General features: G+C 32.7%; 2 protein-coding genes across 8 annotated transcripts; both read left to right on the forward strand.

The window, feature by feature from the left end:
- Positions 1 to 1205: 1205 nt before the first annotated feature.
- On the forward strand, positions 1206 to 6635 carry LOC119641051. 3 transcript variants are annotated; one of them, XM_038039478.1, is made up of 2 exons: positions 1206 to 1457; positions 6063 to 6635. In XM_038039478.1, the coding sequence occupies exon 2, from the start codon at positions 6252 to 6254 to the stop codon at positions 6609 to 6611; it is 360 nt and encodes a 119-aa protein (XP_037895406.1). In that variant the 5' UTR covers positions 1206 to 1457; positions 6063 to 6251; the 3' UTR covers positions 6612 to 6635. The 3 variants fall into 3 exon arrangements, with proteins under 3 accessions (XP_037895406.1, XP_037895408.1, XP_037895407.1); XM_038039480.1 differs by having other exon boundaries at positions 1206 to 1427; XM_038039479.1 differs by lacking the exon at positions 1206 to 1457 and adding an exon at positions 4277 to 4779.
- LOC119641050 (cGMP-dependent protein kinase, isozyme 1) lies at positions 6618 to 25036 on the forward strand. Of its 5 annotated transcripts, none has more exons than XM_038039473.1 (9): positions 6618 to 6710; positions 13289 to 14948; positions 15083 to 15586; positions 20788 to 21732; positions 21794 to 22163; positions 23692 to 24143; positions 24207 to 24370; positions 24445 to 24630; positions 24687 to 25027. In XM_038039473.1, exons 2-9 carry the CDS (start codon positions 13365 to 13367, stop codon positions 24847 to 24849), a joined length of 4368 nt encoding a protein of 1455 aa, XP_037895401.1. In that variant the 5' UTR covers positions 6618 to 6710; positions 13289 to 13364; the 3' UTR covers positions 24850 to 25027. The 5 variants fall into 5 exon arrangements, with proteins under 5 accessions (XP_037895401.1, XP_037895403.1, XP_037895402.1 ...); XM_038039475.1 differs by having other exon boundaries at positions 6622 to 6710; positions 23740 to 24143; positions 24687 to 25028; XM_038039474.1 differs by having other exon boundaries at positions 6625 to 6710; positions 13363 to 14948.
- Positions 25037 to 26300: the final 1264 nt, after the last annotated feature.

Raw genomic sequence — 26300 nt, forward strand, 5'->3', positions numbered from 1 at the left:
CACTTTCAGATTAATATCTGATTGAATTTTATGTCCGAATTTTAAATTATTTTTATTTTATTGTGGGTGTGGTTAGGCATTAGGTTTGTTTTCAAACTTGGCCATAAACTTAACGTTCCAAGCACAGGACGTATACAGGTGAACAGACGCGCAAAATAAAACCAAGACAGAATATTATGCAAATTAAAAACATTTATTACTGTGTTATAAGCTCTCTAAAGAAATATCTTGTCATTACATAAGGAAGTGCAAATCTAATGTAGTTTCATCCATAAGCACATGGAAAACTCATCGACGGTTCGAAAAACGGTTTAAGTGTGTTTATTTTAAATTGAGATATTCTGTGTGTATTCATACTCATCTCCTTAGAACATGCGGACCCAGTAAGATTCTACTTTCCTCCTCTTGCTCGTCGTCCTTTTGCTGAAAGCCTGACTACATCAATACGTAGTAAATCAAACCATCCAGAGGTTCGTAAAAGAAACAATCGCAACCGACCATTAGGAAACCGTCTTACAATTTTCTCGCATCTAATTTGGCTGAAAGCAAATATTCCTTTTTACATAACCCGAACTAATATCGCACAAATCCTTCACAACAACAAGATAGTGTACATATGAGCTTGTTGAAAAGGAAGGTTCGATTTTTTCTAACAATGTACAAAGACCTTTCCACTTATTACGTTTAGGTGGATTATTTGGACTTAAATCTTTCGTTCTTTTGTTAAAGTTGTGGCATTGTGGGATTTCAATATTTTATTGATTGTTTATATTATTATGAATATATTAAAAATTATTTAAAAATAAACATTTTCTTCTCATTTATTTACTTAAATGCCTTATAACTGACATCCTGACAGGTTGGCTATCATAGTAATGTTTATTTGACAATTTGTTATAATTATTTATATACTTTTAATACATTATATTGTAATTTACTATTGAAAAAATAAAAATATAAAATATTTCTCTCTGTTGCTCGAAACTTAATTCTACACCAATTTCTCAATTCAATTAATAAATGCTGCCAAGTTTAAGTTCCGAAGAAAGAAAAGAAAAGAATTAAAAGCTTTTTTCATTCGCTAGTTTCAGGTGCGTTTTGTTTCTCTTGCACCTTTTCTCTTTTACACACTGGAACAAAAGGTATGCTTACTTTACTTACTTTGTTTTATTCAATTCTCAACTTGGTTAAGCGGCTAGAACCATATTAACAGTTGTTAAGTTAGGATGATTTGGTTTTGGTTACGCGCAAAAATTAATTTTTGCTATACGTGTTAACAAGTATTTAACGTTCTGTTGAATAACGATAAACATTAAATTACGAATTTGTTTATGTGAAATGCATGATGGCAATGCCTTAATAGAGAATCTAAGGAAATCGGAAAAGCACTTACAGCTCTTTACAAGGCACAACAAGGATATCAGGAGGTAGAAAGTGAATGAATTTATGAATAAAATGTAATAAGAATGTGAAGAAACGAGGCTTAAACTAGAAACGGTTACTAAACCTATGTCAGTTCTTAATGAACAATAATACCGAGGAGATCAGCTCACCGGAAATAAATTCAAAGGGAACATATAATATATAAATTAATAACGTGATGTTAATAAAAATCTATATAATAGATGAAAATTAAAACTTTTAGAAAAAACTATTATGATTAATATATATTTTGGATGAAGGTTGTAACCTGTATTTATAAAAATTTTGAAATAAGAAAATAACTAAGTAAGATAATATAAAATAAATAGTAGAATAAAAAGTCTAAGAAATAAAGACAAGCAGTGAATACATACATAAAACTAAAAAATAAACGAAAAACAAAGTGAAACAAAATAATAGAAACTAACATTAAAATAATGTAATAAAACTTGAGAAAATTTAATTCGCCTTTGGACGAATCATGGACACGGATCAGCTTAGACTTATATTTAACAATTGTTACGTCTTCAAAATTAAGAGCACTTCGAGTGATCGCTCAAATCTACGTTTGCACTGAATTTTTTAGAACAATCTTGAAAAATATTTATACAAATTTCATTCATGCTGTTAATATTATTTAATCTTGAGCTCTTGGTTTAATTAAAAATTATATATTAGAGATTTATAATGAGGATCAGAAGAACGGCTAGATAGACTGGTATCCCTTAATTGGATATGAGGACGCTTGCACTTTCCGGTTGTTATTATTTATATGATATAGTTCCTTTTTTAAAAAAAAAAAGGGGAAGGAGGGAAAATAAGGGCTTATCACAGAGAATAAAAAATATCGTATGTATTTATATTTATCGAGCAATTTCACAATACATATTTTACCGAATTTGCTATCTCGTGTAGTGTTCATGTCCAATATTATAAGCTCTTTTTAAATGAATTATACTCCATCATAAGTGACATTATTCAATTGTACGATATTAAGAAACGAATAAGAGATGCATACTTAAGTGATCTATATCACAATTCCGGAAATTTTTATCAATTATTAATTATAAAAGGCTGTTTTGAACATTAAGAAGAATGAGTTCAGATTGACGTTGACTTTAATTATTTTTTGAAATATGTGGAAGTAATAAGCGTACACAGTGTGCATGTGAAATTTCAACTTTCAATCTAAATATCTTAATTTTGAAAAGAAAATGAACATCCAGGCAAAAAGATTTCAATGAACTAATCCCGAAATAATTCAGAAATCATTTTTCCAACTTTCGAACAGTTATTTAAAAAAATTATTGTAATAGTTGCTGTGCTTCTAAAGCTTCCTCTACAGGTCGTTATAGGGTAAATGCTTAATAAAATTAATTACTGCTTACAATATTTAAACTATGAATTAAACTACAAAATTTAATAACCCTTGCACCACATTTATTTATATGAAGTGTTCTTTCATATGTTATAGAAGAGAGCAAAGAAAGCAAGTAAGAAAATTATACCCATTAATTAAACCCATTAATTAATTTTCTCACAAAAAAAAAACAAAAAATGAAATTTCGACACTTTAAAATTTTTGGTTTTGAAAACACAAGTGTTTTCACTTTTTGTTGCAGTGCATCGACTAATTTCAACACCAACTTGAATAAAGGAACTTTCATTCTTTGTGCCAAATTTGAAGAAAATGTTTTTATTGTAGGGACCAAATGAATGTTTCGTATTTGCTAGCCTACTTAACGGCAACATAGCCTATATTGCTAAAAATTTCTATCAATATCCGCAACGGATATCTTAATAATATTTGCCTTAACAGATCATCGCTTTCCTAAAGAAGTATGCATTGGGCTTAGCAATTAGAATTCTCGTGTTTAACGGTTAGAGCTGAACAAGTTATATATATCACTAGACTCTTCCATTTTCGCTAATTATTGCTATCTCTCATTCTATTGCTACCTAGACCATCGGCCCACCTTGAAAAAAATACTTCGAAATATTCCGTTTATACTCTTTTGCACGTGTTTTACTTCAATTATTTTCGATGAGTCTTTGCGGCATCCAAGCTTGCTGCGAAGATATTTTAGATGGTCGGGGTACACCATCGATTTTGTTATGAAACAATCTCCTGAACAACGTTGCTGATAATCAAAGCACAAGTTATTTTATGTATAGTATGCGTATTAGCGTTATGTCAAAACATAAAGAATAGCACTAGGTTTTGGTGTGGCAACTCTACTCAACTCTACATCTAATATTCATAAGCTTGTTTGACGAGATCTGGCATCCGATTTTCTGATTAGAAAAAACATTTGATGCTGACTTTCCCCATAAAACAAGACTAACACGTAATGAGCTGAAAAACTCTATTCACCGTCCCGCCATATATCTTCGCGAGGCTGCACGTTGTTTTCCCCAGCCGCCACAAGCCCAAACCAATTAATTCAAACTGAATGAAGGTCGCCGTTAACTAGTTAACTTGTTACTCTTTGCAAGTGCCGATGTTTTTCGGGCTTAACTGAAGGCAAGGAAACTTGTAAAAGTAGACAAGATATCATCCTACTTGAAAATATAATTTTTCCAACGGCATTCGATTCCATGGATACTGTTTTTTCAAATATTCCATTTCCCCACTTCCTCACCAAAGTAAAAAAATTTTTAGAATACGAAAGACCAACACGAATTGATGTAAATGGTTTGCCGAGTAAAAACAACAATTCTACGACCTTATGAAAAAACGTAATATAACATCTTCACGTAAAAAATTATTATTATTGCATATCTCCAATTGTTAATTAGAAAAATAATCATAAAAAAAGTACTTACTGGTAACAAAGCAAAAACAAAAATCATAATAATAATAAAAAACATAAAAAAAATAATGACATCCGTTAATCATATAATTTTTTCATCATATATTTTAATACCTGGTAGGGTATTTCGTCTGTCGACACTACCACACATATTTATCATTGATGACTTGCAACCTTTCTAGTGCTTTAGATATTTGTCAGTCTATCTCTACAACGATTTCAATTGACTTGTAGTTTGTTTCTCTGATTTGTTTGATATCACGTTTAGGAACCGTGAGTGTAATGATGTGCATTACATAGAAGTTTAAGATTTCACGCAATTGAAAATGTCAAACACGTATCAGCAGCCTAATACGTCTATCTGTATAGAATATCACTAAACAGTCAGTGAATGTTTTCGTTGCTGCCTATGTGAATTTTCATATGTAAAGCGATTTTTATTTTCCATAAATCAGTGAAAAAAGAAAAAAATTCTCTCAAAAAGTTATTGTAAATTGATGGCAGTTATTATAATTTGATGGAATATATTCTGGCTAATAAAAATGTATTCAATTACTGCATTTTTAATTAAATAAAAGACAATTTAAAAGTTTTCATTAAAAATTTGATGAAACATTATTTGAATAAAAAGTTGGAAATATCCCGTTTCAACTGGCTTCAAAATTCTCTGCTGAGTTAACCTGTCGTCCTATTGGCACGTGTCGGCTAATATGAACAAATTCTAAATATAACAACAATTCTAAATATAAACATAAAAAAAGATAAAGCACGATGCCAACGAAAAATTCTAAATAATAATATATGTGTGTCACAAAATAGCAATTATAATATGCAAGAAAATAAATAAAATCCCACGAAAAATATTCTATGTAATATGTACACCGCCAAAGCATAATTGCTTCGCTGTTCATTGTGTTTGCTTATGATAACCTATTTATATAAAAGCTTGTAACAGAGCGACCCTTAATATTATATCTTGGATATCTTCAACCTCCTTTATTCAACAGATGTAACATCGTAATCGGCAAACAGAGGCCTAATTTCTTTTAGTTACCAATTTTATGATGAAAATATTAGGTACTGAAGTTTTAATGTTCATACTCACTAAAATGACAAGGGCTCAATTCATTATTCCGCTTGCGCAAAAAATCCTAGTGTGTGTAATCCTGACGAAAGCGACATACTGAGTTCGCTTAGAGATAGGTAACCAACACTTTCCATTGTAGTGCGATTTCGAAGATCGGATTCAAGCCACCACGAGATCCTATGACATAATAAATTAAAGTCAGCCCAAAGAATATTTTAATATAATTATTTTTTTTTTTTTACTAAGGTCTACTTATCAAACTTTGTTTTTGAATAACTGAATTGTTTCAATGGGTCTAGAGTCAATTTTCAAGATTGGAACAGCATGCACATCCAAAAGTATTTGTGATATGTCTCACTATATAGGATATGTATATGTATACATATAAATGAGGTTTAATTATGGACAGAGATTTGATAAATACATTTTATAAATTAAAAATTCAAAACTATCTGATTTCTTTTCTTTTAATGAGTTCAGAATTTAACATAGAGGTCTCGATAGTTATGCTTTTTTTTTAAGTAACAGACAAGACTTATATTGCAATTAGACACGGCCTTTACGTGAAAATGAGTGGCAAAGAGAATATTTAAGAAAAAATTTATATTGAAAGTTTGAAATTTCACACATGCACGTATAATTTAAACGCGCACGTATTAAATGTCTTGCAGTAAATCACTAATGATTTGTTATAGAAGGGAACTTAATTAATAATACTTTAACCATTAATATTTCTCTAGAGAATAAATGAATAACTTTGTCTGTAGAGGTAACAAAAAAAAAGAAGAAAATATTATAAAAATTAACACAAAAACGTGAGCAACGTAATCGCTTAAAAATAGTTTAAGAAAGCACTTAGGATATAGAAAAGAAGAACAACAAAATATTATTCTACACATTATTAAACAAAAACGTTTAATTTGGTGGTCATGCATGATTTGAGCGTAACAATTGTGGAAGAGCACACCAAACGTTTAAGTCGCAATTTGGCTTTAACACAAACCCGTCGACGCACTATAACCTTTGAAGAGCCGCCCGGAGAGCAAAATATTCAAAATTCTTTGATGGTGAAATCTAATAAACCAAAAACAATTTGCTCCACATTAACGACCGAGAAAGCTTTGAGACCCATAAAAAATCCTCAAAATTCTACAGTTACCACAACGACCGTGGCAGTGCCTTATAAAAATTTTCAAATTTGGACCGATTACGATAAGGATCAAAATCTTTTACTGCATATAAAAGAGCGTAAAGAAGCGGCCGATCAAAAAGTTTATAGAAATATTTGATATTCGAGTAATGAAAGAGGAAACGAGTGCAAGAAGAATGATAAAGTCTCCAAATTAATAATAGATTTAGATTGAAAATTAAAAAGTATTACAAATTATGTAAGTACTAAAATTATATCTTAATTTTGCTAATAATTTCATATTCTAAGCACTTTGACACTTTGCGCTGAATTATGTAAAAGGTCATGTTTTCTTAGTATTTGTAACGTACATAAATTGTTATAAGTGCTTTTTCCTTTGCGAGCAGTTCCATTTTTTTTTAACTACCTCAGGAAAAAAAAAGATATATCATTAAAAATTCATGGTTATTTATTACAATTTTTTTTTTTTTTTTTTGTGGAAATATTTTTCCTCCTATCTTCGAATAGGCTTTATGCAAATTTTGACCTCTTGGCTTGCAAATGACCAATTTTTGAATGAAGTAAATGTCTGTGACACATTACATGCCCTTTGAAATTGTTTAGTCTATTGGTGCGACTTTTTATTTAGCTTATAGAGACACTTTCATATGCAAATTGTGGAGCACTAAAGCTGTGCTAATAACATTTGAAGTACATTTAAATACGTATTATAAAGATTATGCATATGTGATATGTAATCAGTTTTATCGTAATGACTTTTTTTTATCAAATAAACTCAAACAGAGAGATAAACTAATTTTGTATACAATAAAATAAACAATATTCCGCTTATTTATTTAAATAATCTGTTATCAAAATCGACAAAATGCGTGTTTTTGTGCTGACTTCATAACCAGTACATTATCTTACATTCGATGTGAAGCCATTTTTTTTTTTTTTTTGTTTTCTTATAATTTAACCTTTCCAAGATGTGCTATTTTTATAGTGAAAATAACCCTTTGGCTTAAAAATACACCATTTGAAGTTGTTGAAATATAAGTAACCTATGTTTCTGTTTTAACAAATAAAATTAATTTATCTGAAATTTTAGTAATAGCAGTTCCAAATTTTATTAACAGATATGAGATTTTCAAACAAAGCTTCTCTCGTCGCTCTTCAATTCATAATAACTATTTTATATTTGTTCATTCCTTTGACAATTGAAACCGCCTTGACTGCCTTAGCAAAAATAAAGCTGGCATATTCAGCTATTGCCCATCATTTCGTTCAAGATGTTCCAACCTTATCAAGTCAACGTATAAGTAGCAACTTACGTAGGAAGAACTCGATAAAATCATCCCGTTAATCTGAATAACACAAGATTCGGATTTATTTTTTTGTGTGTTTCAATATTGTACGTATGTTTTCAATTGATATCGAATCAGAAAATGCAGTCCACGATTTACGAATTTCTGTTCATAGCCTAGCATTAGTCCGTACCGTCTGATTTTCGACGAAGAACTTCTCATTTTCAGTTCATTAAGTTTCAATCAACGATTTCTATTGCCTTCTTCTAGGCAATTGACGACTACTTATATATTGATGACTTCTTATTACTAGTTGCCAACTTGATAGTTTTAGCTACTTGTTTCAAGCAGGCACGTTCGATTTTCAATTCAATTCAAAATTCAATTCAGAAAATTCATTATATATCTAGTTTATTAAGAAATACATGTCAAGACGCACTTATGCAGTAGTTAAGATTCATCATCTTTCTTTTCCGGATTACTAGTCACACTTATACATTCCAAATCCGATCGTCTTTGGCGGTTCATTACAACTGCTACTTCATTCCGAGCATCTTCAATTGACGCATCTTTACTTTTTTTATTATTTTCAACCACAAGGCTTATCATATTCAGTTAAGAACTTCCGGCTCATATTTGATGACTTGTAATTTGCTATTGGTAAACGCCGACTTTTGATTGCGGTTTTGCGGTCTGATTTTCAATCGCAACTTCTGATTATACACTACACCATTTGTATATTGAAGTTATGCTTATATATATACCACCTGGAAGAACTTAAGATAAACCCATTTTTTATTATACCGATCTGATATTAAAAATGAATCAGATCGGATAACTTTCATCAGCACTCCTCCTTTATCACCTTGTTTTGGGCAACGTTCGTTTGTATATATATCACAAAAATGGACGGATGTCTATATTAGGTGAAATAGTTTAGGATATTTAGGGGTCGACAATAATGTTTTTATTTGTTTTTAATTGACTACTTAGGGCATTATACTGACAATTTCTGATACTTGTCGATTAACCTATAATTTGTATTTGGTTTCACATTGGATTCCGGGTTTTTCAGTTGTGGCGTAATTTTGCTTAAATTTTTCTAGTTTCAAAAATGTAATGCTATGTTATAATAACATCCTTCAATTATGCGCACAAAGCAGCCAAGAAATATTCGAGATATTCCAAAAATATTATTCCTTTCATAATGATTTTGACTAAGTTTAAAATCAAAAAGTGTGGTTTTGTATAAATTTCCTTCGTTTGTTAGCTTTTAAAAAAGAAAATATAAATATCGTGAGTTAATTCTGCATCATTGGAAAAGTAAGTTGACTGTTACTGCTACTTTTTTTCACACACAGGGTCATTCTTCATCCCTTTATTACTTCGCACTACTGATAAGACCTCATCTATATATTTTTTTTTCTTTTTTTTTTGTGTATTTAAGGTTTAAATATTTATTGCTATTTTGCAAGTGTTTCACTTAAAAACAATGTACGAAAACCTTACACGGCTTTGTCCGACTCATGGATTCCACATCACATGTAGCACCTTTTTTTTGTTTTTTTTTTTCGTTGAGGCTGTACCAGTTCACAAGCGTAACTTTTATTTAAAGTTACAAAATCATTTCCATGATTTTAATTTTAAAAAAAATTTTTTTTTTAATGCTCTCTTCTAATTACGGGAAATAAAATCTTAACTGAAAATGCATTCAACTTTCTCTCTCAAATTCGACGACGTTGAAAGCCCATGCAACGTATGGGACGATGGATGGATTACTAGAAGTGAATAAAACACGATTAGAATTTTTTATCAATCGCTTTTTTAAAATGCGTATCTGCGCGTTACAAACGGGAAGACAAAGCTTACACCCATTTCTAAGGGATGAGAGTAAAAATTAATTCAAAAACTTTTTAAAATTTTTTTAGATAAAACAAACACAGCAGCAGATAAATGAACACAGGGTCATTGTTAAGGTTAGCCATGGAGAAATGTATTTTTGTTGTTGCTTTTCGTAAATTGTTTACCTTTATAAATAGCCGGCATTCTAGAATGGGGATCTCTTGAGTACATATTAATATTTGTAATTATTTAGTTATTTATGGTTTTAATTATTTACAGAGTGTTAATAGGATTGTCAAGGAGCTTTCAAGACAGTACATTCATCTAATAATTTGCAGCGTATGCGTAATAACATTAGGTGAATATTCCAACTGAAATTGTATAAAAGGAGATACAATATAAATAGAAAATATCTTTAGAAAATTATATCGCATCATGCATGTACTGTATTATATTCTAACCTATTTGAAATATGCAGGCATACAAAATGATAAAAAATACTTCTATACTACTACTACTACTACTACTACTGCTATATATTCTTCCTATCTGTCTGATAATTTGTGGATGCCACGTCAAAGAAATTGTTGCTCGTTTAAAGCAAACCAGTCATTGAGCCATTTTCGTGCACTTTCGTAAGAAGTGAGACGCTACTCAGCAAATGCGTATTCCATCGGTACAAACAAGGGGTAATCGCTTAGACACGAGTTTGATGCATAAGTTAGATGAGCTGGTACTCCCAATTGAAAGCTTCCAATATATCGCGAACCTTTTTTTCATATGGATGCCATTTTAAAAAATAACCTTGTGTTGTCTTACTTTTTATTTCGCTCATATTTTGCACAATAAACGGTTCAAATCCACTAAATGTAAACTCTTCACCAGACTTTAACAGATGATAACATATCACACGTGCGCTTCCTGCAAAAGCGATTCAGTTTCACAATCGATGTTGGTGGTACGGTTGGACCTAACCCTGAATTTTTACGTTTGGGATTTTCGAAATATACCCTACTCTAATTCCCAGTTAGAATGCGAGGCCAAAAAGACCATTTTGTATATCGGTCGGGCGAAGAACCAAAGCTGTCGGCGAAAGTTCTTTATTTGGTACAAAATACGTTTCCTTTATTAGAAAAAAATATTTTTAAGTTGACATTACAACTACTTATTAGTTCTAGATGTCTAAACTATAAAGAAATCGTAACAGAAGAGATGTGTGTCCTGTTACAACCATCTATGCGAAAATTTAGGTTTCATATTAATATTCCTTATCATGTATGCATTTTCGTCCGACTTCACCATCTTATTCTGTACATGACTTATTGTATAGGCTATATTAAGTTTGTGCTGACGTAAGTAACACCTGCAGAGGCTTAAGATAAACCCGTCTTTTACCGAATCAGATTCATTTTCTGAAGCTCCTCTATTCGTCTGTTCATCTGATGTCTGTTCATCTATTGCTTCGTGCAACCTACAGGTCGTCACTTCTTGATATATTTTGATGAAATTTTGTAGACTGACTTGCCTTGATCAAAGGATGAGGGCTAAAAAGCGCTGAAAATAGTTCAGAATGGTCCACCTTTTCACCTTTATGTATTAGATCCATAATATATTTACTTGAAGTTCTATTCAAGTAAACTCTCTAGTGTCTAACACGTCAAAACGGAAGCTCTCTTCACTTCTGTCTTCCATTTTCTCTCTTATTTCTTTAGACAACTCCTTTTATTACTTTCAGCCATATCCAATATTGATATAATTTTACTTATTTCACACAAGTAGTCTTGTTTTGCTTTTTCTAATGGTCGACATATTTTGTACTCATATTTCTAAAACTATCCAAACCTTTTGGCAGTACATCTTATGCGGTTTTAGTCAACATTTAGTTGAAGTTTTCGAATAGTCTTCTACGTTTTTTGAACGTAGCTTTAGAAACTTTGTGGATATATCTTAGCAGTCAGAAATGATGATCAGATCTTTATGAGCAATGAGCAAGGAAGACAACCTTTTTTTGATTTTGAAAACAAAGGTGTCCTCGGATTAATGTTTTTTCGAACGATTTGTACCACTTTCATATACAAGGCTACCAAATGTGAAGCTGCTATCTTAATTTTTGCGATCGGGATGGTATATATCGCAAACAGATGAGCAACGGAACAAACGGTAATGGCTATATCGATCGACAATTTGCTAGAAGGTGTAATATATTCGATCTCTAAAGCTTCCTTCTGACCGCTGCAAGCAAATACATCTCTCAGTTTCCTTTGTGACGTATTTCTAATTATCAAAATGTACAGTAGATCAATGAATTAATTGTAATTTCTTACATAATCATTTTTAGGGCATTCCTGAAAATATTTGTTTCAAATATTAGATCAATATATATCTATTGAGGTTAAGCGGTTATTATTATTCATCCCAATTATGGCGGTCTATACTAAAAATACTACCGTGAAGTTTCCGACGTTGTTTAGTTTTTTACTATCAGTGTATTTCCCCACTCAACGAACACTATTGTGTCAAATTAAAATTTTACGTTCATCATTTTCTCTTTGTTTTTTTTTTATTTTTCTATTTTATTTTATCCAAACGTTTGCAATACCCGGTAAAGTATAAAAGGCATAAAGTGGAAAAATAAAAAGTATTGGTATCAAATACTGAATCGATTTTAGCACCTCAGTTTGTCCGCCTCTGTAATGCATGCGTTAAACATTTGCAAAAGCAAAGATATCGCGGATTTTATCGAACATATCGCAGATTCTTGGATGCGGATTGGTATTCAAAATGAGCTAATCAAGTTAAAGCACACCCCCAACGTTATACAACATAGAATTTATTTTTCTTTTGTATTGTTTTTAAGAAAAAATTTGGTGGGTATGAAAAATTCAGTCATATAATATTCTTATATGTTTTTTTTCCAGTGCAACCAAATTTTGTTTGCCTTATAATAGCGTAAACACTGTAACAGTGTGCGACATTGCGATTTGTAAGGTTATACATTTTTAGCAGTTATTCAATCATTTCTCGCTGTGTTCATGACACTAGCTCACACATATTTATCCTTCAACTGTTCCTTATCGCTTGCATAACCCTATAAACAAATGTAAATATTTGTTCTTTACTTTCATTCTCTGTCTTTACTTCTTTAAAGTTTACTTTTTACTTTCGTTAGCAACTTTTACGAAACAGATATGCAAATGTTTACATACAATTTTACCGATCCATAATTGAGCTCGAAAGTTTCGTTTATCTTCCTTCTATAAAAACAAGATATGTCAAACGTTTCACAAACGTTTTGCATACAACGCCAAAATATGTAAGGTTTGCTATAACACAGAATACAAACATAACAAGATAAGACCTGGTCTTTAAAGTGCCTACTTTTTGCTTTTTTTCTACGTCTCCATTAGCTGATTTGACCGGTGAATCGAGGTGAATCGCTAATGCTTTTACTCTATCTCGTTAAGAATTATTCCTCGCCTAGATACCCTGACCTCGTAGCCAATAAGTGTTATTAATTAGTTTCTTTAAAAGTTGAAATGGCACCTTTTCTAATATATTTTTTTAAACATTTGCTCAAGCCTGCAATGTTTTTACACTGCCGTTAAAATTAAACAAACTTCAGACATCTTTAGCAAATTAATCTAAAAACTTTCGACAAAATTGTTAATTTTTAAATTTACTTTTACAGATGTCGCCATTTCTAGTATTTTAAAGCTTTTTAAATTTAATACCTCACCCTCCTCACTTTTACATCACGCATAGCTATGAAGTCACCAACAAAAGAATCGCTTACAGAAGGTATTGTGAGACACACAAGTTCTTTATTGGAAGAATGCAACCAATCTGGAATTGAAGTTCAACAGATTAAAGAGGAAGAGACGCAGATACCCAAAACTAATGCGAGATCTCAAAACAGTTTTGAAGACACTACTTTGTTAGAAAAAGCAACTACGACAAAACCTACTAACTTAGTTCTATCACGCAGTCAAGATGATGATTATATTGAGAACGCAATAAAAGAACAATACGATCGAGTCTCACCAATTTATTATTATTCCTCGACACGCGGTCCTTTAAGTTCAACAGGAGCAACGCGAGCGAATAAATTTCGTTCACGATTTCACAAAAGTCACACATGTGGTAGTTTATTTGCTAAATGCAATTGTGACGTCAGTAATGACACCCCGCTGGCAACAGCAATAGAATACGTTGATCGAAAAAATAGCTCACGTGCTCCATCAATTGAAAACGACGCTAACAGCGGTCTTTATATCTTAAATACGGCAGCAACAACAACAACAACGAAAGCTACTGTACATAAACAACCGCAGCATTCATATCATCTGTCAATTTCACCGTCTTCGAACACCGAGCTTTCGTTAGCATCGGCAACATCAGCATCAGATAAATGCTTTAGTTCGGGTTTCCATTCATTTTCTAGCCAAACCTCATCGGCTACATCAGCTTATCTGTCGCGAGATGAGAGCTTAAATACTAGTTTCGATGGAGGTAAAAGTGACAACAACAACTTTTCTAAAAATTCTCAATTACTCTCACCTACTGATAAATCAGGGACAGAGAGCACCAAAAGTACAACCGTCATTGCTGTTAAGACCGCTGATTGCGGCAGTCATAATACGCAAATAACTAAACCGACTGTCAGTACAGAGCAGAATGCTCTTAGCTTAACACAACAAGCCCATAAACAAACGGTTCCACGGATCTCATCACCTTGTTTAGGTCAAAATAAATTCCTGATCTCACCCAAGCAACGTAAATCAGAAATTTGCCATAAACAACTAAATAAAAGACTATTTCAGTCTTATTCTCACCCCGATACAAGTTTCATATTTACCGATCAAAATAAACATCCTCCGCGAGAGTCATTAGTGCAACAGCAAAACGTAGATCAGATTATCACTACGCGTGGTGGTAAGATTGAAATTAAGCAACCAAAGCGTTCATCATCACCCAACATAGGACAGGTACTGGATGTAGCGGTACATCCGGACATATTAGTGAAAATCTCTCCTAAGCATTCCCCATTAAGTGATAGTAGACGGCAACGTTCACCTTTAATTTTGAGGTCAACACAGCAAAGGCGCCGCCTTTTGCAGAGATCACATGAAATTGATTCCGGCGGTTCTACTTCAGAATCAGAGAAATCGGTGGATATTAAATCTCCAACGAAAGATCAGGAAATTTCTTCTACTAAAGACGAGACAGATTTTTTTGCTGCCCACAAATATTTTGCTGAAAGCGGTATTCTGGGACCTTTGAACACCACATCCAAAAATTTACTGAAGAAAACTTCAAAAATTCTACAGGAATCAAATGTCATCGAACAAGTGAGTGCAAACTGTAGACATAAGTCAATAAGTTTTTCTTTTTATGTTATGAAAAAACATACAAACATACAAAGTCGATTAATTTTTTACTTTAATAAAGGATACAAAAAATTCTGATTTTATTCATTCTATAGTTACGCAAAACTTCGATGATTTTACGAACAAACAACCCAAACAATATCAAGAGAACACTATCTGTTTCGCAACGAAGTGAAGGTACCCCTCAAAATCCTTGCACAACAACGCCTTCACTCATTACTACCACTACATTTTCAACAACTGTACCAATATCTCCTAGCAATCTGTCTGCAAACGATACACATAACTTTCCGACAGCAAAAAGCTTTACATTAAAATTGCAAACTAATGCAAATATAAAGACCGCGACGGATACTGTCGGATCATCGTCTGCACCATTTTCGGAATCTGCTGTAATAGAAACCTCGCCACAATCGCCGCATACTATGGCCACCACCTGTGGTTTCAGTCCAAATTTAACCACTCAAAGTTGCATACCTATTGACGACAAAGACGCCCAAATCAAGAATTTGTTAGGGGAAATTGTCTCATTGAAGGATGTCATTAAATCACGGGATTCTGAAATTGTGAAACTCCGACGAGAAATTCATAAATTAAAAGTGAGTTACGAAATATAGAGTTAAGCAAATAACGTATGAATACAATGAAATATCTTCTTTTTTCGCGAGTATAATATTGCTTTAGTTTATTTTTGTCAATTCTTTTTTTTTCTTTTTTTTTTACTTTATTTCTTTATAAATATTTAATTAAATATTTCACACTTTTGAGCTCCGCATATTTTGTGTTAATTTCTGTTATGTGAAATAATAGCAAGATATATGTATATGCGTATTTCATGTATTTATACTCTAGCGAAGGGCTATACGCAGAGAGTGAGAAATACAGAAAAACAACAAAATGAGACAAATAAAACCAGTATGCTTGCCTTGAATCTTGGATACCCACCATCTCGCGTAAATTGGCAAGGACTGTAAAAACATTTTTTTCATTGCCGTCATGTGGGAGGACCAATGCATACTTTTCAGTTGGCCCGAACTTTTTATACGCTTACTCTCGCATGCACGCAATTTTTATACAAATACTTGAATAAGGATGCATAGAATGCAAAAATATGTAAGGTTTGCTATAACACAGAATACAAACATAGCAAGATAAGACCTGGTTTTTAAAGTGCCTACTTGCTTTTTTTCTACGTCTCTATTAGCTGATTTGGTCGGTGAAACGAGGTGAATCGCTACTGCTTTTACCCCATCTTTTTAAAAGCAATGCAAAATTTAAATGTAAATATACTTTTTCCCAAGTAGGTCCACTTGTTTAGTTCAAAGATATTTTCACATTTTTGCCCATTTTTTATACATATATAATAAGGCTTCTTAACGTCCTTAAACAGATTCCAGTTTCTGCTATGATCTCATTATTTGGTTCTAATCTTTTTTCTGAAACATCCTTTTGGGATTTGCAAGCAGACGATTGTACCTGGGGACCAGAACTGAAGATAACAATCGACGTATGCGTTGTACCATTGTGAGTGAACGCTGCACCTCTTTCGTAAAGAGCTTTTCCAGGTCCAAATTTGTATGCAAAATAACGAAAGCTTTGCTCTTTCATACGTATTCTATGTTTTGCAATAATCACTTATCAATTATCGAGACCAATTTTCGAAATTTTTTTTATGTCTTTTGCAGTAAGAAGACTTCAAGTTCAAATGGCATGGTTTAATCGAACCTGGGATTTTCTATTTCTTTCAAAGTTACAAATATAGCGTTACTAAGAAAGCAACATGTCACGAGACACAATTCTTCGTTAAAGGTGACATCTATATATCAGCATTAAGAATTGTTCATCGATTTGTTACATGTTTGTGAATAAGGTCTATTTTAAAGCCCAACTTTTGTAGCTGAACCAATGAAATACATGCCAATTTTAACCATTTTATCTAAATATATATCCATATGCGAGTTATGGTAATAGGCAAACAGACGAAAAACACTCTATTAAAATCCTATGATTATCAAGAGTATATATACAATTTAGAATTTGTAGAATGTACTTCAAGATATTACTAGACTGACAGCCTTCCACTCTTCCTCCTAAGTATGCAAAAGTTTTATGCAAATAGTACGAGGAAATAGCTAAAAGTAATTAAAAATTCGAACGATTGAGATTCAGTTTATGACAATCTATTGACAACCCGATATAGAAAGTTGCTTGAATGATTGGGCCAATGTGAAATATTTTCTATATAAAGTCATTTGACAATTCAAGCGAATATATAAAATCAGATTATTAGTTTTTCATATGCAAGCTGAACAGGTGTGACATTTAAGACAACGAACTTTGTTTTGAAAAGTTTACTGGATTATAACTTACAAATTTGTTGGTTAGACGAGAGCGTCAAGTCTATTTGGCGCTAGCTGTGCGGTCATTGGAGAAAGCCTGAACAGATTTTCACCTTTCTTTAATGCAAGTGTCTAATTCGCGGATATTTTGCTAAACGAGCTTGGCTAAGTCAACTTGCAATTTCATTCTAACGTATATTTTGAATACATTGTTATCTTTCGACGAAATGTATATATGTTCTTAATCCTCATGAATTCTCCGTTTGAATACTGATTAGAAAAAAACGATTTGAGCGATTTGAATCAGAACTATTTGAAAGAAAAAGTATTATAAAATGTATTAGCATCTATTTATATACAACTCTACACACATTGACATAGTTGAACTTTTTTGGTGACGTCATACTGTGATTGATTTAGAAACAATGTATGCATTAGAGATACTATTCCTCTACAATAAACATTATAGACGATGTGGAACGGTCTTTAAAAAGACTCCTTTTTAAAAGCAAAGCTTATTGCTTTAGCATTTTCAATGAATGAATAAATTTCTCCTTGAATTGTAAAACTTTATTTACTTATTTTTATTGTCACCAATTCTTCTCTCTTCCCTTATCCGCTCTGACAGGAATAGGTTCGACTTAGCAACTGTTTGATCGGCAAAATTATCTTCCTTATGGATATGTTCCCGAGTGGCATAATGAAATCAAAATTTCGTTTTTCATCTGTTTCTCTGTCTCACTGTCTATTATAAGAATTACAACTTGGTTTAGAACGTCGAATTTATTAACTTATATTCTATTTTCTCCTATCTACGATTACAGATCGGCCTATTTGCTGGCCGACTTTCGTGTGAATCGAAAGATAGAAAAACTATTTTAGTAAGTTATTCTGTTCGCTTCTGCAGATGTTAGAGGAAATCTGTTAAAACATTTCTTTCTTTTAGGAACTTGATTCTCTTTTTTTGCAATTAGAGGCACATTGTACACCCTACCCTACAGTACTTCGCTTAATGCAGTTAGTTAATCGGTTTGGTAATGATGCACGAAAAATTACACATTGTTTCCATGCAAAGACAGACTTTTCATGAAAGCCTACTTAGTGGAGGATGCCCAAAATATCACAAGATGTGATCTAAATTTACGAAACCTAAATTACTTCCCACCAATTTTCTTATTTTCCAGTTTCCTTCATAAAAACCTAGAAACTAGACATTCTGCCCATATAGGGGATTGCTTTTCATGATAAAATTTACATATAATGGTGTCTAAAAAATAAACTTACGTAATCCACATTCTGTATCATGAATTTTTTTGCTAAATTGCTACTCTGGACCAATTTTCATCCTAAAATATTAAAAATTAAATCTTTTTCTGAAGGGCTTGTTATTCCTGTGGAATCTTATATGGAGCAAAGTCCAAGAAGTAGACCTCTATGTTTCAAATTTCACTTAATAGGAATGGTTATATGAAAAGGGATGCAACAAATCTCTCAGCCGATTCAAGGTTTTCACAGCAGTTTAAAATGCCGAAAGACTACTACCCAGCTGTTTTGGTTGAGAATTTTTAAAAGCTTTAATCTTTTTACATATAACCAATCTTTAAAAAAACAGCGTTGTATGGGCAGTGGTCCAGTAATTCTGTCCGCTTGTTCGTTTGCCCGTTTGATATGTATCCATGCATTTTTCTGTTCAAGCTATAGTCCGCACTTTTTGAAATATTTTGATAAACTTTGGTACATTGACGTGGTTTGACCCAACGATGAACGCTATTTGAGATTGTGTGAATTTTCCGACCACTCCCCATATAACGCTCTTCTCTAAAAAGTCATTACATGGAAAAAGATTGTAATTTTCAAAATTTCTCGGCAAAAGTGGCTAAATAGTAATATTTCTCTCCTCTCTATTGGCAGTCTAAATTGGTATGAAAACTTTAGACCGGCTGGTGCAATTTTTGAACCCCTCTCATATAATGAAAACTAAAGTTCTTACGACAAAAAGGTATAACATTCAACGCTCCATTTTGAAAATTATATTATAATAGTAATCTAACATAAAAAAATGAGCTGTTCCAAAGTGGGACCATCCCGGTCTATTTTTTGGATCCTATCCTAATAACGATTCTCACGGAAATTGATCCTTTGTAGAGCAGAAAAGTCTAAGTTTAAACATATAGTGATCGAAATATTATAGTAATTTCATACAAAAATAAACTCTACAAAATTTAGACCAAGTACGCCTGTTTTTAGACCCTACCTTATCCAAGAAATAAACTTGTGCTACATTCCCATAAATACGCTTTTGAAAAATTTGCCTTTATACAGAAACAGGATATAGTTTTTGTGTTCTGTAATAAAAATAAAAATTGTGTTAGAAAACGTGGTGTAGCGTATTTAATGCTCGGCCTTGCCCGCCTGCAATGTTCTCACTTGTTTTCTGAATTGAGCGGTATTATAAAAGATTAGTCTGTGTGTCACTTAGGTCCGCACGAACTTAATACATACCATTTGTGCTACAGGGTATAAAAATATGAAGGGAGAAAAGGAAAAAATGTTTTTTTTATTTCTTACTAGCGCCATGATCACTCTGCAAAATGGGCTTAAAAAACCTACGAATAAAGAAGCAAATAGACACATCCATTAAAAACGTTTGAACGTAGCTTAAGTATGTGTTGATGAATGATAAAATTAGTGCAACGCTTTGTTGATGGCTGGAAAAGTTACCGTTATTACAAAACCAGTTTCCTACAATCTTCCTCCCTCTCTTCATATATACCACATAAGAATGTATATATTATTCACAGTGTTTTTTAAACTTTTTTCTTTACTCTTGTCTCCTCTCTTTCTTTCTCTCTCTCTCTCTCTCTATCTCTCTATCTCTATTTATTTGCTATAACTTATTTATAATTACAATTGAAAGCTAGAACAGACAGGTCTGAACAGATCTTATAAAGAACCCGAGGTAAATAAATTTTTGTAAACTAAGCTAAAAAAAAATATTTTAAATAAATTCATTTTGGAATTTCTACTTGTATGATAAATGCGCGCATTCATTTTCTTAGATTATAATTACGCCAGATTGCACTGAATATAAAACAAGTGCATTATCTACCGGTGGCCACCATGGGTTTACTAATGAAAGTTCGTAAGATTCAATTAATTTTTCTTAGAAAACATGCTCTCATGAAATTTTGTTTGACAAATAAAAGATTATTTATTCTATTCACTCGATTCATTTTCTTTACAATTGGAATTAAAAAAGAATATTTATATTTACTTGGAAAAATATCTTAAGCATAATATATAAAACTAATTTCAGTGTATATATTTATAAGCTAAGCACTACTCACACATAATTAATGCCGACCCATTACCTTTCTTCTTAAGACTTACTAATGTTTCTATTTTTGTTGAAAGTTTGAAATGTTTTCTGAATTTGTTTTCTCTATTTCACCCCTTCATAGAGTGTCTTACAACAGACTACGAATCACCTGACGATAGCCAATGATGAACTGTTGCAACCATCTTCACCACCTGCGCATATTTTAAATCATTGTTTTATGACTCGAGCGACGAACGTCTTCGCCAAACTATGCGAAGATTGTAAAAAATGTATCGAACATTCTTCATCCATTCACAGCACTCCATCACTTGATAATTTCAATTCCCAGATAATGTTCATAGATAACGATAAGCGAACTTCCGTAGATATCGCCTTAAAGCATACCAATTTCACAGCTTCGTGTAGTTTTATTTCGGCAGAGAATGAGTTTAAAAAAAATTATTCCTCTAACGATCTCACCAAATATCAGGTGAAGACAAAAATATCTTGCATTCCTCCACAAATTCAGCAACCGTTGTTGCTCAAAAAGCAAGGGGTCTCCGGAGAAAGCTTAGAAACCTCTATGCAACAAAACATGAATAATACACCGATAGTTAAATACGATAAAGATTACAGCAGTAAACAATTGATTAAAGGCGCTATAATGGACAATGATTTCCTTAAGAATATAGATGCTTCTCAAGTCAAAGAATTGGTGGATTCAATGTATTCACTTACTATAAACGAAGGCCAATTCGTTATACGTGAAGGTGACGTGGGTGCCCATTTATATGTGTCGGCTGAAGGGGAATTCGAGGTAGAGAAAAATGGGAAAATTTTAGGTATCATGGGACCTGGAAAAGCTTTTGGAGAATTGGCCATACTATACAATTGCACACGTACTGCTTCTATACGCGTACTGTCAAATGCTCGTGTTTGGGTTTTGGATCGACGTGTATTTCAACAAATTATGATGAGAACTGGCATGCAACGTATCGAGAATAGCGTTAATTTTTTGAAATCTGTTCCTCTCTTAAAAAACCTAAGCGAAGAACTTTTGACGAAAATAGCCGATGTTTTGGAAGTGGTATGTATATAAAATTTATATTCGTTATTAATTAAATATTACGTATTTATTTTTTATTTAGGAATTTTATTCTTCCGGTACTTATATTATACGTCAAGGTGCTAGTGGTGATACGTTCTTTTTAATATCCCAGGGAATGGTTAAAGTAACTCAGAAAGTATCGGGAACATTGGAAGAAAAGGAAATTCGTATTTTAAGAAGTGGCGATTACTTCGGCGAAAAGGCTTTAATAAATGAAGACAAACGCACGGCAAGCATTATTGCATTAGAACCAGGTGTAGAGTGTTTAACTTTAGACCGTGATTCGTTTAAGCATCTAATAGGAGATCTTTCTGAATTAAAACAAAAGAATTATGGTGATGAAAATCGGGCCTTGGCTATGCGCTATGCTGAAAGGACCAAAGAGATCTGTAAAGCGAATGCTAAGCAAGGTAAACTACAAGCAACGTTTTAGCAGATTTTTGAACGAAAGTATAAGGTATTGAGTCAAACTATAAAGAACCGTGCGCACATTTTTTATTTTGCTTTATAGCAAAAATATTGGCTATATAGCCTGTAGGTAAAATGAATTCGCAACCGTTATCTTTCTAAAGCACATTTCCCCATCCCAATACGCTGGGAATTAACTTCGATAAGCGCAGTTCCCTTTAAGTTTTTCGGATAACTTAGTTTAGTGTTCAAGAAACGGACGGAATTTCAATCAATTGTTTCAATCACGCGAACGCACAATCACATCCCGTCTCTTCAAATCGAAAAAAGTTCAGCGATTCATGCAACCTCTACACATCAGCGTGCCAGCGTTCATAGTTTCCACTCATAGTTGCCTACCGTGATTTTTACGCCATCGCAATAAGAACACTGCTGACCCACAATATTTTTTATATCCTAACTTCGTTTGGATTCGTTACTTACATTTCTTTATGCTTAGCCTTTGGAAACAAAGATGGAAGAAACGACGTGAATAAGTTTCTCTTCCTTGCTATAAGGATGAAACTATTATTGTATCATAAGACATAATACCACTACTTTTTTACGTGAAAATAATACCGTTAGGCTTTACGCTATACTGTGTATTATTCCGTTACAGAATAATGACATCGTTTTTTAAGCTCGCGGTACTTAATTGCGACTGCGCTTAGAGCTACCAGCTGATGCATTAGACAGAAAAAACGACCACACAATAATAAAATGATTTTTCAAACCTTCCAGGCTCGCTTCCACATGTCGATACTCGCATAGAAAATGTTAACGGCGTTGGATTCGAGTGCGCTATACTTCTCGTCTCCTTTATGTAGCATCACCTGTTACCACTTTTTTCAACCAATGAGAAAATAATTATCTGCTCTTCGATTCTTACGAATATATATAAGTATGTTCGTCCTTGCATGGCTACAATCTTGTGAAGCAATTTTTCCTGGCAAACGTTTGATTGAACTAAAAAAACAACTCATAGCCCTACTGTATTAAATCTGACTTACATGGTCGTATAAACTACAAACCGACAAAAACTAAATCTTTTTGCTTAAAACAAATGTTAGGACGAAATCGTTGATATTCTAAAAAAGCACATGACTATTAGATTCGTGTGAATGAAAAGTCACAGTTCAAATAAATATAGATGCGCAACTTTCGTCAAAGTTTTTTTGGCTTGATCACTTTGGTATTGTATACCATAACAGTTGTGGTGATAAATATGTAAATAATAGGATAGCAATATTTGGTTTTATAACACAGCGTAGTAAAATAATACACCAATTGCGACTCGTAATAGAAAATTAAAATACGATTGTGTCGAATATTGCGTTGGATTATGAATCAAAGCGGACCCCCTAAATGCAACTATTACAATAGCAAAACAAGTACTACTGTACAAGGCACACAACTGTATTCAATCGATTAATTTAAACAAGTAGTTTATAACGGATTATTAGCTAAACACATACATTTTCTTTTATGTAGAGTTCCCGAACTTAAAATTAAGTGATTTGGAAATCATTACCACTTTAGGTATTGGTGGTTTTGGCCGTGTTGAACTGGTTAAAGCTTGTCAACAGGATCGTGTTGATATTTTCGCTTTAAAATGCCTCAAAAAGCGTCACATTGTGGATACAAAACAAGAGGAGCACGTATTTAGTGAGCGTACTATAATGATGAGTTGCAATTGTCCGTTCATATGTCGGCTCTATCGAACCTTTCGCAATGAGAAATATGTGTACATGCTATTGGAAGCTTGCATGGGTGGCGAAATTTGGACATTGCTTAGAGATCGTGGATCATTCAATGAAAATACAACCCAATTTATTATCGGTTGCGTTCTGCAAGCTTTCGAGTATTTGCATGCTAGAGGAATAGTCTACAGAGATTTAAAGCCAGAAAACTTAATGCTGAATGAAAACGGTTACGTTAAGCTGGTAAGATATATCGAAAATTAAGCGAAGTACATCTCATGTAATCGAAAATTGAAAATATTTCAGGTGGATTTTGGATTTGCTAAATTTATAGGTAGCAGTAATAAAACGTGGACCTTTTGTGGTACACCCGAATATGTGGCTCCAGAAATAATACTGAATAAAGGTCATGATATGTCTGTCGATTATTGGGCTTTGGGTATTCTAATTCACGAATTGCTAAACGGAACGTAAGCACTCTATCTTCGATAAAGTAAAAAAGAGAGTAATTGTAATAGATTTTTCTTTTACATTCTAATAATAGTCCGCCTTTTACCTCTAACGATCCCATGAAAACTTATAATATCATTTTGAAGGGCATTGATATGATTGATTTTCCTAAGCATATGTCGCGAGCAGCCATTCAGCTTATTAAAAAACTATGTCGCGATTCACCTGTCGAAAGACTGGGATATCAAAAGGGAGGCATACAAGATATCAAGAAACATAAGTAAGAACTTAAATACATTTTATGCGGTAATTTTATTAAATATTTTTTCTGTTCAGATGGTTTTTAGGTTTCGATTGGGATGGTTTGCAGAATCAATTGCTTATACCGCCATTTTTGCGCCCCGTAACCTGTCCAACAGATACCAGTTACTTTGATAAATTCTCGGTTGATAGTTATGAACCACCTGATGAGCTTTCTGGTTGGGATGCCGATTTCTAAAAAGCCTTTTCTTCATCTTAAATGGTTCTATTATTATATAGGAATTAAGAGGTGGTTGTTTGTTATTCTTAAGTAAAAATTTTGGAACCAAACTTATACACCTGTGGATGAAACTTTGTGCCTTCTGCGTAGCTTTTGTTCAAATGAAACTTTTAAGAAACCAATATTTATCATTAAGTTTTAACATATTCAAAAAACGTTAAAAATATCAAAATAATAAAGGATTACGTATTATTTAGTTGTTTCGTTTGTTTGCTTGTTTTCTTTTTTTTTTTGCAATTTGCATTTCGTCCTTAAAAAAAATTTTTTTTTTTACTACGAAAGTTCTGCCCAAGAAGGAGAGATCCAAACAAGACGTATATAGCGAAAAAAGCATAGGTGGTCACCTTTGAAATGTCAGCTGCAATTATTTACGGGCGTGAAGATAACCCACCGTGTGTAGCGCAAAATTTTGTCTTTGTTAAAAGGTGAGGTATGTTAATATTTCGTGCGCATCTTTGCTAAGACAATTAATAATTGAACGGCATTGAAAAAACAAAAAGATGATTATAAAAACTAAACAAAAATAGAAACGTAAGTGAATTATAAAAATCCTACTTGAGGCCATGAAAGATGTACAATATATTTATAGTTGCCGTTTGTCGTAAAGTATATGTTTAAACATGGAGAAAAATTAAAACGTATAAACCATGTTATAAAAAATTTTAGACCCTTAATGCAATTCCAGTGTTTTGACATCTCCTAAAATTATCAGACTACGAGATCAAATGTTGTCACTGCTAAAGTTCCCCATATATCCCTTTCCCACATATCTACGTTAATTATAAAAGATTCTTATGAAGTAAGGCAATTCCAAGTTCCTGTTTGTCCTGATTGTTGAGCGTGCTTCACGACATAATAAAAAGTTGAAGCAGCGTCATATGTCGGAATAGTTTTAAACTTCCATTTAAACTTCGCACTCGTTCCATATTTGTACTGCCACTATGTTCGATAGTTAATAGCAGTAACTTAGCTTTTAGAACTTATGGTGCTAATTCTTTTATATACTCATGCTTCTTAATATTATTATTAATTTGCCCAGAGAAATAAATTTTAAACTAAAGTCTTAAAGCGCTAGCATCCAAGGCTTTATGAAAATCTCTACCGCACTTGTGGTCCGATCCCACGGCCATTGAGTCGGGTCGAGAATCTTTGTCTTCGGCTACTCAGGCGGATGTTTTTTTTTATACCCACGACAGAAGGGTGGGGATAGGAGTATACTCAGTTTAGCAGAAGCCCCAATTGGAGTGTAAATTGAACGCAACCCATTTCAACAAATATATCACGTTTGCTTTGCGAACCATTTTATTATTTATGTCCTAAAGTGGAAATAATCGACACACACAAGGTTACAAGTGATTAAATTATCTTTTTATCAGTTTTTTGAGGTTTTATGCTTATTAATCTTAAAC

This window comes from Glossina fuscipes, unplaced genomic scaffold (genome assembly GCF_014805625.2).
Source record: "Glossina fuscipes isolate IAEA_lab_2018 unplaced genomic scaffold, Yale_Gfus_2 142, whole genome shotgun sequence".
Lineage (NCBI taxonomy): Eukaryota > Metazoa > Arthropoda > Insecta > Diptera > Glossinidae > Glossina > Glossina fuscipes.